Raw genomic sequence first — 16,250 nt, 5'->3', positions numbered from 1 at the left:
AAAGAGGTGACCATCCCATCTGAGCGTCCACTCGGGTCAGGTTTTGTCCCCCCCCCCTTATTCCTCCCCACGCTTTCTCCACCTACCTGACATGTCCTCCGCGATCTGCGGCTCCTCCGCGCCGCGCATCGCTCCGCGAGCCGAGCGGCGTCCGCCTCCGCCCGGTGCGCACGTTGCGCTGCGGAGGGCGAGGCAGCGAAGATGGCCGCTGCAGCGACTGGGGAGGGATGGAGAGGGGGTGCTCGAGAGCCCGGCGCGCGGGAGGGGGGCAGAGATCGGCCCCTCTTCTTCTTCCTCCTCCTCCTCCTCCTCCTTCTTGCCGCTGCCTGCCCCGCCGCGATCCGCAACCGCGCAGGAGGAGGAGGAGGAGCGCGCTGGACCCACCTCGCACAAGCCAGCCCGGAGCGGCGGCCGCGCACACATGCCCAGGCGCGCGCGCTGACGTCCAGTCTGGTTACCTTGGCAACCGCATCCCATCATTTTGGGCACACCACCACCGGCGGCGGCGGCAGCGGCGGCAGCATCTCTCTCGGTAGACAGCCAAAGCAAGCCCCCTTCCCACCTCCCCAAACACGCACAAACGCCCCTCCAAGAATCCTCCCCGCGGAGATTTTTACGCACCAGGAAAGTGAGAGGCGCAGGGTGGGAAAGATGGGTTGGGGTTGAGAGGGTTGATCCTGCAGGGAGAATGCGATATGAGAAAAGGATCACAATATTTCTGAGGGGAGATACTTTGATTTGGCATTTGTTTTTCTTTTTAAAGGACCATTTATTTAAGCTTTTCTCTAAAAAGCCGTGCCAAAAGCCCATCAAGGCTAGAGAACCCGTGGTGGCGTCATGGTTAGAGTCCAGGCTTCAAATCTCCACTTGGCCACTAAGCTCACAGGATGACCTTGGGCCAGCCACTCACTCCCTGCCTAATCTACCTCACGGGGTTGTTGTAAGGACAAAGTGGGGAGGAAAGGTGGGATACCGATGCAACAAATAAATAACAGACCAACCTCCTGTTCTTGCAGTGGGAGATGTCTATGGGGAACCTGCAAGTGGGACCCAAGAACAGGAGCACCTTTTGCCCAACTGCGATTCCCAGCAACTGTTATTCAGGGGGGTCTGCTGCCTGCAACAGTGAAGGCAGAACATAGCCATCAGGGTTAGTAGCCATTGGCAGCCATAAATTTGCCCAGTCCTCTGGGTTGATGGCCATCTCTTTCTCCTGTGGGAGGGAGTTCCATAGTTCATGCACTGCCAGAAGGAAGACTTCCTCTTATCTGTCCTGCATCTTCCAGCATTCTTGGACATCCCTGAGTATTATGAGAGAGAACTTTCTACAGTTCCATCACGTCCCCTCTTATTCACCGTTTCTCTGAAAAGTCCCAAACTCTGAAGCTTTTCCTTGATCATTTTGCTTGCCCTTTCCTGAACCTTCTCCAACTCTGCAATATCCTTTTTGAGGTGAGGTGACCAGAACCACACACAGTACTGCAAATGTGCCATAGATTTCTATAACGGCACTATGATGTCAAAAGTTTCCATTCCTTTCCTGATGATCCCTAGCATGGAATTTGCCTTTTTCATAGCCACTACACACTGGGCAGGGACATGGGTGGTGCTGTGGGTTAAACCACAGAGCCTAGGATTTGCCAATCAGAAGGTCGGCGGTTCGAATCCCCACGACAGGGTGAGCTCCCGTTGCTCGGTCCCTGCTCCTGCCAACCTAGCAGTTCAAAAGCACGTCAAAGTGCAAGTAGTTAAATAGGTACCACTCCAGTGGGAAGGTAAATGGCATTTCTGTGCGCTGCTCTGGTTCGCCAGAAGTGGCTTAGTCATGTTGGCTACATGACCCAGAAGCTGTACACCGGCTCCCTCGGCCAATAAAGCGAGATGAGCGCCGCAACCCCAGAGTCGGTCACAACTGGACCTAATGGTCAGGGATCCCTTTACCTTTTACACACTGGGCAGGCACACTCTCTTCCTATTTGTATTCCCCAGCAGATGGTATTCAGAGATGACACTGGTTAACCTGAAGGAGGACAGGGAGGAGACTGGTGTGACCCGTGCCCAAGTGAGGATTCGAACTCAGGGCTTCCTCGCTTCGGATATTCTGAAGGCGAAGAAGCTGGCAGCCCACAAGGGAAGCAGCAAATTGGGTCCCTGGGAAAGCCCCACAGCCACCCTGGGGAGGTTTGTGGCAGAACAGAAAGTCAAATGGAGGCTTCCACAGCCAATCTAGCAGCCCCAAGGACCCAAACTTGGACCGGATCCCAAATGATCCCTCACCTTTAGGATGTATCTCTCCAAAACTAAGGCAACCAGAAGCCAGTAGGCTTTGCTTATTATGCTGCTCTCTTCCAGATGACCAGTTAATTAAGCATTCAGTCTGGTTTTGTTTGCAGGTAGATTACACCATACATTGAAAGCAAATTATACCCATTCTTAAAGCTCATGATTTCTCCCCAAAGAATCCTGGGAATCGTAGTTCCCCCCCTTCATAGACCTACAATTCCCAGCACCTTAACAAACTACAGTTCCCATTATTCTTTCTAGGAAGCCACTCTGGGATAGTTCAGTCAGAACCTGAGTCTCTTAATCTCAGGGTTGTGGATTCGAGCTCCACATTGTGCAAAAGCTTCCTGTATTGCAGGGGGTTGGACTAACGACACTTGCAGCACCTCCAACCAACTTCTGAAATACTGTTAAGCATCCTTAATATTTGGTGTGAAATGCCAGCTTAGCAGTATTTAATAAATTAAAAATATCTCTTATTGCTTTCCTTAACTACTGGCTGACACAATAGCCAGAACAAAACAAATTCCTTCCAGTAGAGATATGTGTATCTGAAGAAGTGTGCATGCACACGAAAGCTCATACCAAGAACTGACTTAGTTGGTCTTTAAGGTGCTACTGGAAGGAATTTGTTTTGTTTTGACTATGGCAGACCAACACGGCTACCTATCTGTAACAATAGCCAGAGTACTTGGATGTTCACCCTGCACAGCTTGGCAAACTTAATATTGGGGATTTTTAATTTTTTTAAAAAAAAAATCTGGGGAAAAAGCTTTCCTCAACCTCTTCTGTTCCTCAGAAGCAAAAAGAAGAGTTTGCCTGGCAAAAGAAACCCCTCTTCCACAAGTTTGCTGCAACAGTCAACGTGGGAATTTCCTTCACAGCCAGCAAACTGCATTTGCTCTCCAACTCATCTCATTCCACCCAGCTGCAAGAAGATCTAAGCAAAACTTGAAATAAGGACAGAGGTAGGAAGGAGTAGCCAGGGAGCTAGAGGCATGGCCTTGGGGTAGCAGAGGTTCCGTGGTGCCAGCATGGTCCACAAAGCAGGGCGTATAGTTCGAAGGGATCCCCAAGGGTCATCCAGACCAACCCCTGCAATTCAGAAATTGCAGCTAAAGAACCCCTGACCGATGGCCGTCAAATCTCTGCTTAAAAGTCCAAGAGACTCTGACCCACTGTCAAACCCCTCTCTACTGTCAGAAAGTTATTCCTAAAGTTTAGTCAGAATCTCATTTCTTGCCATTTGAATCCTTTTGTTTGGGTTCTTCCCCTGTGGAGCAGCCAAAAACAAGCTCGCTCAGATTTTCCATGTGGCAGCCCTTTAGCTATTTGAAGGGGGCAGTCATATCACCTCCAAAGTCTTCTCTCTGAACGTCCCCAATTTCCTCAGCTGTTCCTCCTAAGACTTGGTTTCCAGACCCTCTGGCAAGCCACTAGTGCACCTGTCAAAACCTCAAACCCAACCACCTTCAATACTCTACACACTGTTTCATACATCCCCCCTCCCTCTGAAACCAGCCTCCTCTTCCCTATTATACAAACACATGCTCTGCACCCCCCTCTCCAATTATGAAGCCTTTTCCATCACAGCAAGTGTGGGGAGCCTTTAGGAATCTAGACACTGATGAAATACAACTCCCAACATCAACCTTGACCATGCTTCCTGGGGCAGACAGGACTTGGTAGTTACAGGTGAAACTCGAAAAATTAGAATATTGTGGAAAAGTTCATTGATTTCAGTACTTCAACTTGAATGGTGAAACTAATATATGAGATCGACTCATGACATGCAAAGCGAGATGTGCTTCCACTTCTCAGAGGTCCAATCTTGCTTGATTTGCAATCCTTGTTTTGCTGATTTCCTTGAATATTCTAATTTTCTGAGATTGTTAATTTGGCATTTTCATCAGCTGTACGCCATGATCATCACAATGATAACAAATCAAGGCTTGACATATCTCGCTTTGCATGTCACGAGTCTATCTCATATATTAGTTTCACCTTTCAAGTTGGAATTACTGAAATCAAGGAACTTTTCCACGATATTCTAATTTTTCGAATTTCACCTGTAGGTTCCCCACACCTGAATTGCAGCAGCTCTTTCATCCCACCCCAATACAAGGGGATGAACCTTCCCCAGCCCAGAGTCTCCTAGGCTGGCACCCGCAGGTACGATGACCCTCTCAAACACCAGCACCCAACACCTTCCCAATTTTAACTTGAGGTGCTTTAGCTTGTGGAGAAGATAGTTTGGTTGGGGGAGTGAAGGGCTTGCCCAACCTTTGGGGGTGGTCTTTCCTCCCAGTGTTTTATTTCTTTTGGGGTGGGGTGGGTAGTTGTTTTCCCCTATGGGGAGAGGCGGTGTTTCCGAGCATCGCCAGTTTTTTCTTCTACAAAATGGGCCCTTTGCAGCGATCCTGAGTTTGAGATTTCTAAGTGGGTTCTTGGGCACATCAGAAATGGGAACGAGACTGTGGCGCCACTACCCTGGAGAGATTTTGTGAGGTTTCGGCTGCCAGAGCTGCCTTTCTGGCAGTGGCAGAGGTGCCCACAGGGGCCACTTCGCCCCACGCCACAGGTGGGCTGGCTCTGCTTGGGCAAAGAAAAAAGTTGGGGATCCCTACCCCAAGCCCATACCACCATCTATCCGTAGAGGGCAGCAAAGAACAGGGGAAGCTTTTGGTGCGGACATCTATTCTGTGTTTACATGGCAGACTGCAATCCAGACAGAAACACACAAGCAGAAATGTTATAACAACTTTCACCGCATTTTATTGAAGGAAAAGTGAATGTACAAAATATTGCCAGATTCCTTTGCATTTAATCTTCTTCCTCCTCCTCCTCTTCATCCTGGTTGATCTGGAAATATCGCAACTCATAGCTCTCCTTGCTGTTGGCGACCACGCGGAGCCAGTCGCGCAAGTTGTTCTTCTTCAGGTATTTCTTGGTGAGGTACTTCAGGTATCTGCGGGAGGAACAAAGAAGCAGGGAAGCAAACTGACTGCGGCCCCCAAATGATGCCAGCGGAGTCCGCTGGGTCAGTCGCATGCCCGGTTCTCGAGCGGCTTAAATAATTCAAGCTGAGTCAACGGCAACAGGATCTCAGTCGCCTGATGGGGGATGCAGCAGCCCAAGATCCCCCAAAGGCATGATATCTGCAAATGTGGGTAAAATTTGGACAACCCAAAAAACCCTTAACTTTCTTGTCATTTTATTTTTTAAGAAATCACATTTCCAACTTCCTGTTTCTGGGTGTGAAGTTGAGTTGGCAACACCGACTGAAATCTCCAAGGCTTAGAGGAAGAACTCAGTAGGACACCCAGAGGGTAAGGAACTGGTTTCATGGGCTTGCATTCTTCAAAACCCCAAGCCAAGGAAAAAATATATATTCAAGTTTGTTAAATGAGCAGTTTGGCTTCATTTATACATGGAATGGGAGGGCCTGCATTTCTCTAAAAATATTTTTGGACTTTCAACTCCTGTCAGTCCCCCCACAAACCAGCACAACAGAGCCTTTCCAACCCTCCTTCTCACTGTACTCAAATCTTGTTTTAAACTGTCTCTATCCTGCCCTCCATGACACCACCTGCTCACTGTACTCAAACTTCCATGTTTTCCTCTCAGTGTTCAGGTTGCAAGGTTTTTAGCTGGGGCAATTAGAATAAGATCCATTATTTGACTATTGATCAAAACCCTAAAAACGTACTTTATATAAGTGACTTTTTACCTTTATTCTTTGTATACCGCATTTTGTTTGTTTTATTGCTATGGCTGGTGGCTGATGCAAATAACTATTTATTCATTCATTCATTCCTCTCAGTGTTACTCCATCCCTGCTCTACTCAAACCTCCACCACTTTTGTTCTTCTATCCCACCTGCCAGGATTGTGTTGCGACACTACAAATCCTCAAACAGGGGCTGCACGATAACATTTTTATTGGAAATGTTTTATATATAGAACTGTTTTATATTGTTTTCACACTTTTTTGATTCAAGGCTTTTTAAACATACAGTAAAACCTCGGGTTACGTTACCCTCAGGTAACGTAAACTTCAGGTTGCGAAAGCGGCAAATCCAGAAGTGTTTCGCATGCACAGAAGCAGTCTACCGCTTCTCCTCCGGTTGCGAAAATCTCGGCTGGACCTCTAGAACGGATCCCGTTCGCAACCAGAGGTACCACTGTAACTGTGTATTTTAATGTTGCATCTCGCCCATAGACCTTCCTTATGGTAAAGTGGGGAAGTAATTAAATGAACAAATAAATAAATAGCCCTCTTCCACTATTGCACCTCACCAACTGGTAATTCAGAGGCAAGATTTCTCTGAAGATGGATATTCTAAATAGTCCTTATGAATAGCAGCCATGAATAGATTTCTCCCCACCTCCTCCTCCTCCAAGAATCCCCTTTTAAAGGCACTCATCCCTGTGGCAATGAGTAAAATGTATTGTATGAAGCAGCACATAAGCTTAATTGGGTGATCCTCTTTTCTCAGCCTGCACCTGCAGCCAATTGTACAACACAAGAGGGCCAGAGGGCCCTTTAAGTCAAAGCCACCCCACCCCAGTCTTTTAACCCCGCATGGCTCCTTACCTCTTGGAAAAAGGGACCTCTGAGGTGACTGTGATTTTGCTTTTGCTTCTCTCGATGGTCACCACACCGCCACCAAGGTTCCCAGCTTTCCCATTCACTTTGATCCGCTCCTGCAGGAACTGCTCCTGCAAAAATAAAAATAAAAATAGGAATGTCTGTTTAGGAACTGGCACCCCAGTTTAATTTGTTTTTTCCTCTACCCTCCCCGTCCCTTTTCCCTTGCGTGCTCCATTTTTTAAGGTTGTAAACCTGCAGGAAGGGACTGTCTCGTTTTAAATGACTGTATGCTGGCCACTCTGGGAGGCTTTCTGCCTGAAAAGTGGATAACAAATGCTCTAAAGAAACAACAAGCACTTGAAGAGCGACTGTTATGAGGCGATGCCTAACCTTTTATTTATTTTCAAGAACATGTTTGTGTTGCCATTGCTCCCTCTAGGAAGATAAAGTCGGTGAAACTGGTCCCACCAATCCATTTCATCCCTACAACAACCCTGCAAGACAGGCTGAGAGACAGTAACTGATCAAAGATCAGTCTGCGAGCATCATGGCTGTATAGGCAGGGCTTTAAACCAAAGTCTCCCTGGTCTTAGTCCAAAATCCCGATCACTACACTAGGTAAAGGACCCCTGACAGTTAAGTCCAGTCACACGACGATTCTGGGGTTGCAGCACTCATCTCACTTTACAGGTCGAGGGAGCTGGCATTTGTCCACAGACAGTTTTTCTGGGTCATGTGGCCAGCATGACTAAGCCGCTTCTGGTGCATCGGAACACCGAAACCAGAGCAGTGCACGGAAATGCCGTTTACCTTCCTGCTGGAGCAGGACCTATTTATATACTTGCACTTTTTTGGGGCGTGTTTTCAAACTGCTAGGTTGGCAGGAGCTGGGACCGAACAACGGGAGCTCACCCCGTTGCGGGGATTCGAACTGCCAACCTTCTGATCGGCAAGCTCAAGAGGCTCAATGGTTTAGACCACAGCACCACTCGCGTCCCTTGCGACCACTATACTAGCCCTCCCCAAAGCTGGTGTCCTCCAGAGGCTTTGAACTCTGAAGTCCCAAAACATCTGGAGGGCACAGGCTTGGGGAAGGCTGTTCTGCAACAAAACTGGACATGCAAATGTCCTGAAAAAGGAGGCACCACTGCCAATTTCTAAAGGTCTAAAACCCAACAAAGGTTAATGAGAGACTTCCAGCGTAATTCTCACAAATCTTGAGAAGAACCATGACCCATAATATTCACCTGTGAACAATGTGAGGCCACCAGCCAATTAAAGGATGCCTAGATCAACAATGGGGAACCTATGGTCCTCCATCTCTCATCTTTTCTAGTCAGGGATGATGGGCCAACAACACCTGAGGACGGGACACAGGTTCCACATCCTTGATGTTCTGGAGGGTCGTAGTTTAGCGCCAGAGCACAAAAGGTCCAGAGTTCAATCCTGGGCATCTCTCATGGAAATCTCTGAGGCAGCAGGCTTGGCAAACTCTTCTCTCTACCCCAGACTGTGGAGAGTTGCTGCCACTCAGTGCAGACCAGAGAAAGGGAGCTGCAGCTCTCTGGCTGCCACGTGGCTTCAATGTCCATCAGGCCCAGCCGGAATGGTCAGGGACGATGGGACCAATTGTTCAGCAACAATTGGAGCAGACGTCCCCAAACTAAGGCCTGCGGTCGACCCCGGCCACCACCCGCTCTTACCGCCGCTGTGTGGCCGCCCACTTCCAGGTCAGAGGAGCACCAGAAATAGCTTGTGCGCATGCGGAAGCATTATTTGCACATGAGCGTTATTTCCGGTGCACATCCGGGTCGGAGGCCTGTGCACATGCACACAAGCTATTTCCGGTGCTCCTCCGACCCGGAAGTGCACTGGAAATAGCGTATGGGCATGCACTCCCCTGTCCTCCGGCCCACCGCGCAATCAGTGCTGGAGACACCGGCCCGAGGCACGGTAAGTTTGCTGACCCCTGAACTGGAGGGTCACAGACTCCTCACCTCTGCCTAAGGTGGTTCCTTTTCCCCAAAGAGTGATTAATAAATTTACATTTGCATAAATCTGCATGTATAATACAGACAATGGCAGAAGCAAGAAAGGATTTATAATACATAGAAGCCTTTGAAAGAATGCACAACCAACAAGGAAAAGGGACAGCCCACTAGGGTATCCAAACTACTGGCGATACTCTGAGAAGAGTCCTCATCTGAAGCCCTGGAGTGCTGCTGCCAGTCAGGGTGGAAAGCACTGAGATGGATGGCCCAGCAGTCTGACTGAGACAAAGCATTAGTGCAAGCACATACCTAGTCACTTTGTTCAGAGCTGAATGTATGCACTGCAGCAAAACAGCAATGCCACAAGCAAACAGGCATCAGGCTTTGCCACACAAACTTCAGATACACACACATACACAGAGCTCCAAGATCTGCCCACTCCAAACCAGGCTGTTCCAAAACAGACACAAAGCAAGAATAAGGAACTGGTGGCCCTGCTGAGGCCATTGGACTACAAGTCCCATCATCCCTGACCAATCTGGCCACACTGGCTATGGCTGATGGGAGCTGGAATCTAACATTCTCTGGAGGGTACCAGGTTCCCCACCCAGAACCAACAATAGCCTCCTGCAGGATCCAAAACCAATTGCAACCAAATGTATGCAGCACGAACAAGAAAAGAGCTTGCTGGATCAGGCCAGTGGCCCATTTGGTCCAGCCTCCTGTTATCACCACGGCCAATCTGATGCCCCAGTGGGAAAACAGTTAGAAAGAGCAGAGCAGAAGAGCACTCTCCCCTCCTTCGGTTTCCAGCCACAAGAGCACTTCACAAGCGTTACTGCCTCAGACTCTGGAGCACAGAGCACAGCCATCACGGCTAGCAGCCATCAATAGCCTTGTCCTCCATGCTAGCTGGAGAGATCAGAGACAACAGCAGATGCTCCCGTTAGTAGTGTATTTGCAAGCAGCCTTTCGACAGCACGAGGCATATCCTGCCTGTCAAAAACACACTCCGAAACAGAAGTCCTGAACAAGATAGAAGTGCCTCCCATTTCCAAAGGTGGCATCAAAGCAACCAGATCTTCTGTTTGCAATCTGTGTGGGAGATGCGTTCAGTTACCCGCCTGGCTTCTCAGGGTAGCAAGTGCAGGCAGTTAATGGGATTCCAGAGGTGGTCAATGCCTCCAAGGGCCAGGAACTTACAAAGTTGGCAGCATCCATGATGCCATCTTCTACTGGATGGGTACAGTCTAGAGTGAACTTCAGAACCTGCTTCTTTTTTTTGCCACCCTTCGTCACAAGCTTCTTCTGCAGGAGAGAGAGAAAGAGAGGTTACTGTTGTTCAAGAAATCCTGGCACATGCACCAGAGAGGAAATTTTGAGGGCTCTTGTATTATTTTGATATGCTGAAAACTGCTTTAGCTATTTTCCTATACTTGAAATGCAGTATATAAGTTTCTATAACAAATAAATAAAACTAATGTCTCACAGGCTGCCAAATGTAGGGGAGGGGTGAAACAGGCAGCTGTCCCTCCCCAAACCCAGATTTTTCATCTTGGCTGGAGTCTAAACTTAACCAAAAGATTCAGGGTAGATCACACTGACTATACTCTGGTCCCTGCCACCCAAAAGGAGAAATTAAAGTACTGAGGAACGCAGTAAAGAGGTAAGAAATTGTTTCTCAGCAGATTCTTGTCCACAAACCGTTTGTCCCATAATAAATTTAGTAAGACTCTTTTGTTGTTTTTGCAGCTACAGACTAACATGGTTACCCCTCTAGCTAACAGCTTTAGATGCCTTACAGGAGGTGACAATAACCATAAACATGTTTTCTTTCCCTATTGGTGCCGATGCTCACTGCAAAAGCAGACATCCTCTTCGCAACATCAGGTGAGTCCCACATAGAGAAGAAATTGCACAACATCACATGTTTCCCCAAACCCTTTTCCCCCTCACCCAACACCCTGATTTTGTCTCACACCTGTTGAATCTTTGTGCTGGCTCCTTGCCACTTCTCTCAGCCAATCTAGAAGTTCCTCGTCCTTAAATGCAGGGCTCTACAACCAGCTGCACCTCCTCTCAAATTTTCCCCCAATCTTTCTTGCTCTCCCCAACCTAAACCTTCTGCCCCTACAATGCCTTTCATGGTGAAGATTCTGCTTCTGAAGCCGAAACCATGTTTTAAAAAGTCCTTCCTAAAATCCCCTTTTTTCTCCAAGATTGTCAAGCTGCCCCAGAGCCAACTTTTCTTCACTCCTAGTAGGTTTCTTCTTATTGCTTTATCTGCTGCTATCCCATGCTTTAATTCTTCCTAACTCTGGCTGACTGGAAGCCTCCTGAGGAGAGTCCAGAAGGGGAGTGATGTTGCTCACTGGGCTTAGAGGAGTTCAGGCTAATCCACCTCGCAGAATTCTGGAAAAGAAGTTTGTCATTCGTCCTCAGCCATGACAGCAAAGAACGGAAGTGAGAGGCGGCATGTTGACTATCAAGCACTGGGGACAAACACCAGTGGGTGGCTATTTTCCCTTAATCCATGCTGGCCTAGCTATCTGCTTGCAAGCTAGCAGGACTACAAGCAGATGATGCTAACTGCCCCCTTATCTGGTTGTCTACAGAGAGCCAGAAGCGATTCCAGGCAATCAAGCTTTGCAGAAAGCCGGCACCTTTTTCAGATTTTGCTAGAAAAGAATGTCAAAACACAAACACACCACCAGACCACTAATACACTGAATAATATAAATGAACTTGGGGCTGTAATCAATGCTGTTCCTACTCAGAGCAGGAGAATTAAGAGAAATTACTAATGCAGGTCCACTTTATAAACAGTCATAGGTAAAGGCAAAGGGACCCCTGACCATTAGGTCCAGTCGTGGCCGACTCTGGGGTTGCAGTGCTCATCTCGCTTTATTGGCCGAGGGAGCTGGCGTACAGCTTCTGGGTTGTGTGGCCAGCCTGACCAAGCCGCTTCTGGCAAACCAGAGCAGTGCACGGAAACGCCGTTTACCTTCCCGTCGGAGTGGTACCTATTTATCTACTTGCATTTTGATGTGCTTTCGAGCTGCTAGGTTTGCAGGAGCAGGGACCACTTCAATCTGCAGAACTGGCACTGTTACAGCTACCCCATTACCTGTTCTGCATTTGTAAAAAATCAATTTTGTTATGTGGCAGCACCTGCACTTCAGAACTCCCTGCCTACCGACATTGGGCTGGCACCTTCACTGTATACTTTTCAGTGTCTGCTAAAAATATTTTTGTTTAGCCAAGCTTACCCTGATATCTAGAATGTTGATGTGTGTTTTAATTTGTTTTTAGTTTGTTGCTGATTTGAATGTTTCAAATTATTGCTTTTAAATTTTTTTTACCAATAATGTTATTGTTTTATACTTCTTATAAACAACTTTGAGGTTTTCTACAATGAAAAGTATCTAAATCTTAGGAAATAAATAAATAACTTGAGGCCAAAAATATAGTGTGCCTTTAGTCTGACCCCGCTGTCAGTCAATTTCCTGAGGAGTTGATGTGAAAATATGAAGACGAAGAAGAAGAAGAAGAAGAAGAGGAAGAGGAAGAAGAAGAGGAGGAAGAAGAAGAAGAAGAAGAAGAAGAAGAAGAAGAAGAAGAAGAAGAGGAGGAGTTTGGATTTGATATCCCGCCTTTCACTCCCCTTCAGGAGTCTCAAAGCGGCTAACATTCTCCTTTCCCTTCCTCCCCCACAACTCTGTGAGGTGAGTGGGGCTGAGAGACTTCAAAGAAGTGTGACTGGCCCAAGGTCACCCAGCAGCTGCATGTGGAGGAGCGGAGACACGAACCCAGTTCCCCAGATTACGAGACTACCGCTCTTAACCACTACACCACAAGGTATGCCATCTTTTCATATTGTTTCATTAGATTTATGTTTCAGCTTTAAATTTTGATATGGTGTGTTTTTTTTGTTTTCTTGCTGACTGCTTTGACTGTTCCGATAGAAAAGTAGTACAGAAGAAATAATAATAATAATAAACACAGCAACCTGAGAGTTTAAAATAGCTCTTATTGCAACCAATAATTGGAACAAAAGACGAAGCTATAGCTTAAATATTGTGGCTAGGATTATACAGCAGGTTCAGCATTCTGCCCACTCTACACATTTTTTCTTATATTATCATACCTTGGGTTACAGATGCTTCAGGTTGCGTTTTTTGGGATTACGGATCGCCGAAACCCAGAAGTACCGGAACGGGTTACTTCCTGGTTTCGGCAGTCATGCATGCACAGAAAGCTAAACTGCACTTTGCGCATGCGTGCTGAATCACAACCTGCGCGTGCGCAGATGCGCCGCTGCGGGTTGCAACGTGCATCCCACACGGATCACGTTCTCAACCCAAGTGTCCACTGTATGAGTGAATAAGTGTCACCTGGTCATATGGGGTGGGTGGGGGGAATTAATGGTCTAAATCCAACACAGGCAAACTTAAGCCCACTGAATTCTGTGACTTTACAGAGTGTTGGATATAGGCCAATGTTACTGGGGACACTGCAAGTTGGTGTTGGTCCCCATCTCACAGGCAGATTTTTCAATTTCATACCCAACACAGCCACAAAGTGGTGGCCCATACAAGTTGGAAAGCGGACACTGGTGAATCCTGGACTGCCAACAATCAGAGCTGCACAACATGTGTGTCTGAACACATGTTCTAAATATAACGTGACCTGGCTTCACAGACAATCACACTGGGTGAGGTGTGGACTGCACATAAAGTGGCAGGCCACGACCCTTTAGAGAGACTATTCTCTCCCCCAAATGCTTATCTGTAAATCAATGGAAGGCCCCCCCCACACACACTGTTGGGACTCCCTTCAGCTCCACTTAGCATGCTCAATGGTCAGGGACGATGAAAGCTATAGTTGATCAGCAGCCTCTACACTGCGTATTTTGGATCTATGGACCGCAATAAATTTGTGTGTGTGCTATAGTCCAGCAACATCTGAAGGCCTCATGTTGGCTACACCTGCAGTAAACTATTGATGGTTTGTAGTAAACCTATGGTCCTTCAGGTGATGTTCAGCCTCCAGCTCCCATCAGCCACAGCCAGCAAGGGCAATGGGAGTTGGGAGTCCCAAAGGCAACCCTTGAGACACCTCAGTTGAAGCCTCTGAGATAAACGGAGAGATAAAAGGGCTCTCTGATATAAAGGGTGCAGCAGGGCTGTGAGAAGGAGGGTGTGCACCAGGCATAGGCAAACTCCAGCCCTCCAGATGTTTGGGACTACAATTCCCATCATCCCTGACTGCTGGTCCTGTTAGCTAGGGATGATGGGAATTGTAGTCCCAAACATCTGGAGGGCCGGAGTTTGCCTATGCCTGATGCGCACTGTGAGAACTGGGCTGGACTAGGTGGGTCCCTTTTGGCCCGTTCCAGGGGCTGCAGGGCTCTTCTCAGTTTTGTAAGATTTGTCAATGGAGCCTCCATAGACAGTGCATTCTACCTTAGAATGCTGGAGAGTAGAAGTGGGAGGAGGCTGTTGCTCTCACGTGCTGCTTGGGGGGGGGTTCACTTTGGGGCACCTAGTTGGCCACTGTGAGAACAGGACGCTGGGCTGGATGGGGCCCCCTTTGGCCTGATCCAGCAGTTCTTATGGGTAGGCCTCGCTTCCTGCGCTGTCCTTCTGGAGCCATATCCAAGAGCTCAACTGCTCTCTGCACATGCTCAGGGGGGACATAGGGAGCCTACCCCGGAAAGTAACAAGGGTGCGGGTCCAGGGAAGTCAGAAATGCGCTTCATGGGGTGGGAGGAGAGGCTGAGGCCTACCTTGCAGGGAGGAAGGGGCAGGGGGAACCCCCCCCCGGCCAGGTAGACTCCCTCCCCTCCCTGCTCCTTATGACGTCACCGCCAACAACCCCCCTCCGCTTCCTTAATACGTCACGAGCCTCACCCCACCACCCTGGACCTCCTTTTCTAGGCCCGACTCGGCCGGAGACTCACCGCAGGCGCCATGGCGGCAGCAACGAGGGGGAAAGAGAGAAAAAGAAGGCGGCCGCGCGCATGCGCCTACTTCGGCTCCGCCCTCCCGCCCACTTCCGCCCTTGCGTCAGGCGGCGTGCGCTTGCGCACTCGCCGCATAGGAGGGGCGGGGGAAGGAGAGAAAGGAGGATATAACCATAGAGACGAGCGGGTAGGGTGGGGATCGCCTTCGGCGTCCCGTCCTCTTAAGGCCGCTGCTCGCGGAGCATGCTGGGAGGTGTGCCGTAAAGAGAAGCATGGCGGGGAGGGATTGAGCAATACCTTTGGCCCACTTCCCATCCTGCTCCTCCTCCCTTCCCGGGGGCTGATGGGAGTTGTAGTTCCAGGGGCTTACCGGAGCTACCGGAGGGGATTGAGACCAGGTAGACGGGGAAATGTCACAAATAAATACCGTATGAAATGCATAGAGAGACTAACGAAGTATTCCACTAATTCAAAGAAGGAAGGAAAGGAAAGGAACTTTATTGGTCTCGTTATTCATTAAATTAAATAAAATAAAATAAATAAATAAATAAATAAATAAATAAAATTTTCAAATAAGTAAAATAGAATGTTAATGTAATAAAAAATTTGAAAATGCTCCAAATAACATAGAGCTGCCTCTCTGTTTCTTTATGAGAGCCGGTCATGCATATGCACTGATGTTCCCTGTATATTAACAGATATATATTCCTCCCACATTCAAAACCATGGGTAGGCAAACTAAGTCCTGGGGGCTGGATCCGGCCCAATCGCCTTCTAAATCCTGCCCGTGGATGGTCCGGAAATCAGCATGTTTTCACATGAGTAGAATATGTCCTTTTATTTAAAACGCACCTCTGGGTTATTTGTGGGGCCTGCCTGGTGTTTTTACATGAGCAGAATGTGTGCTTTTATTTAAAATGCATCTCTGGATTATTTGTGGGTAGTGGCAGAGCTTCATGCTCCGGCACCGGGGGAGGGGCAGAGAGCAGGCAGGGGCGTGTCCTGGGGGTGTGGCGCGTCACCTGCGGGGGTGTGGCGCCTAGTACAGGGGGGGGGACAGCAATGGCACCCCACTGGGATCGCACTATGGGGGGCGGTACGCTGCCCCCGCACTCCTCTTCCTCCGTCAGTGTATGTGGGGCATAGGAATTTGTTCCTTTCCCCCTCCCCACAAAAAAATATAGTCCGGCTCCCCATAACATCTGAGGGATAGTGGACCAGCCCTGTGCTGAAAAGGTTTGCTGACCCCTGTTCAAAACTGTTTACTGTAAATACATAAATGGCTGTCTAGGTAGGCAGAACTCGCTAGGAGAAAATCAGATCCGGTGATTGAAATGGGGGAGATTTACCTAACTTCTTCAGACAATCCACGAACTGAAACGCAGCTCTCCTTGGAATTTAACACTTTTCCAAATTTT

At 48.3% G+C, this 16,250-nt stretch overlaps 2 protein-coding genes across 5 annotated transcripts in view; both read right to left on the bottom strand.

Moving 5' to 3' along the window:
• Positions 1-421, bottom strand: part of CHD5 (chromodomain helicase DNA binding protein 5) — a 67,500-nt gene extending 67,079 nt beyond the window's left edge. For 3 of the 4 annotated variants that reach the window (XM_081870671.1, XM_081870673.1, XM_081870674.1), the window contains exon 1: positions 87-420. In XM_081870671.1, coding sequence (XP_081726797.1) covers positions 87-129 — 43 coding nt within the window. In that variant the 5' untranslated portion in view covers positions 130-420. Of the gene's footprint in view, positions 1-86 lie in introns of all 4 variants that reach the window. The other variant, XM_081870672.1, reaches the window with a different exon arrangement.
• A 4,614-nt stretch (positions 422-5,035) lies between these two features.
• RPL22 (ribosomal protein L22) lies at positions 5,036-14,967 on the bottom strand. The gene is made up of 4 exons (XM_081871447.1): positions 14,830-14,967; positions 10,071-10,175; positions 6,880-7,004; positions 5,036-5,251 (listed from the first exon to the last, which is right to left on the bottom strand). The coding sequence occupies exons 1-4, from the start codon at positions 14,839-14,841 to the stop codon at positions 5,107-5,109; spliced, it is 387 nt and encodes a 128-aa protein (XP_081727573.1). The 5' UTR covers positions 14,842-14,967; the 3' UTR covers positions 5,036-5,106.
• Positions 14,968-16,250: the final 1,283 nt, after the last annotated feature.

The sequence above is a fragment of the Podarcis erhardii genome, assembly GCF_964252035.2.
Source record: "Podarcis erhardii genome assembly, chromosome: 7".
Taxonomy (NCBI): domain Eukaryota; kingdom Metazoa; phylum Chordata; class Lepidosauria; order Squamata; family Lacertidae; genus Podarcis; species Podarcis erhardii.
Note: the sequence above shows the minus strand (reverse complement) of the source record. Positions and strands in the feature narration are given on the sequence as shown.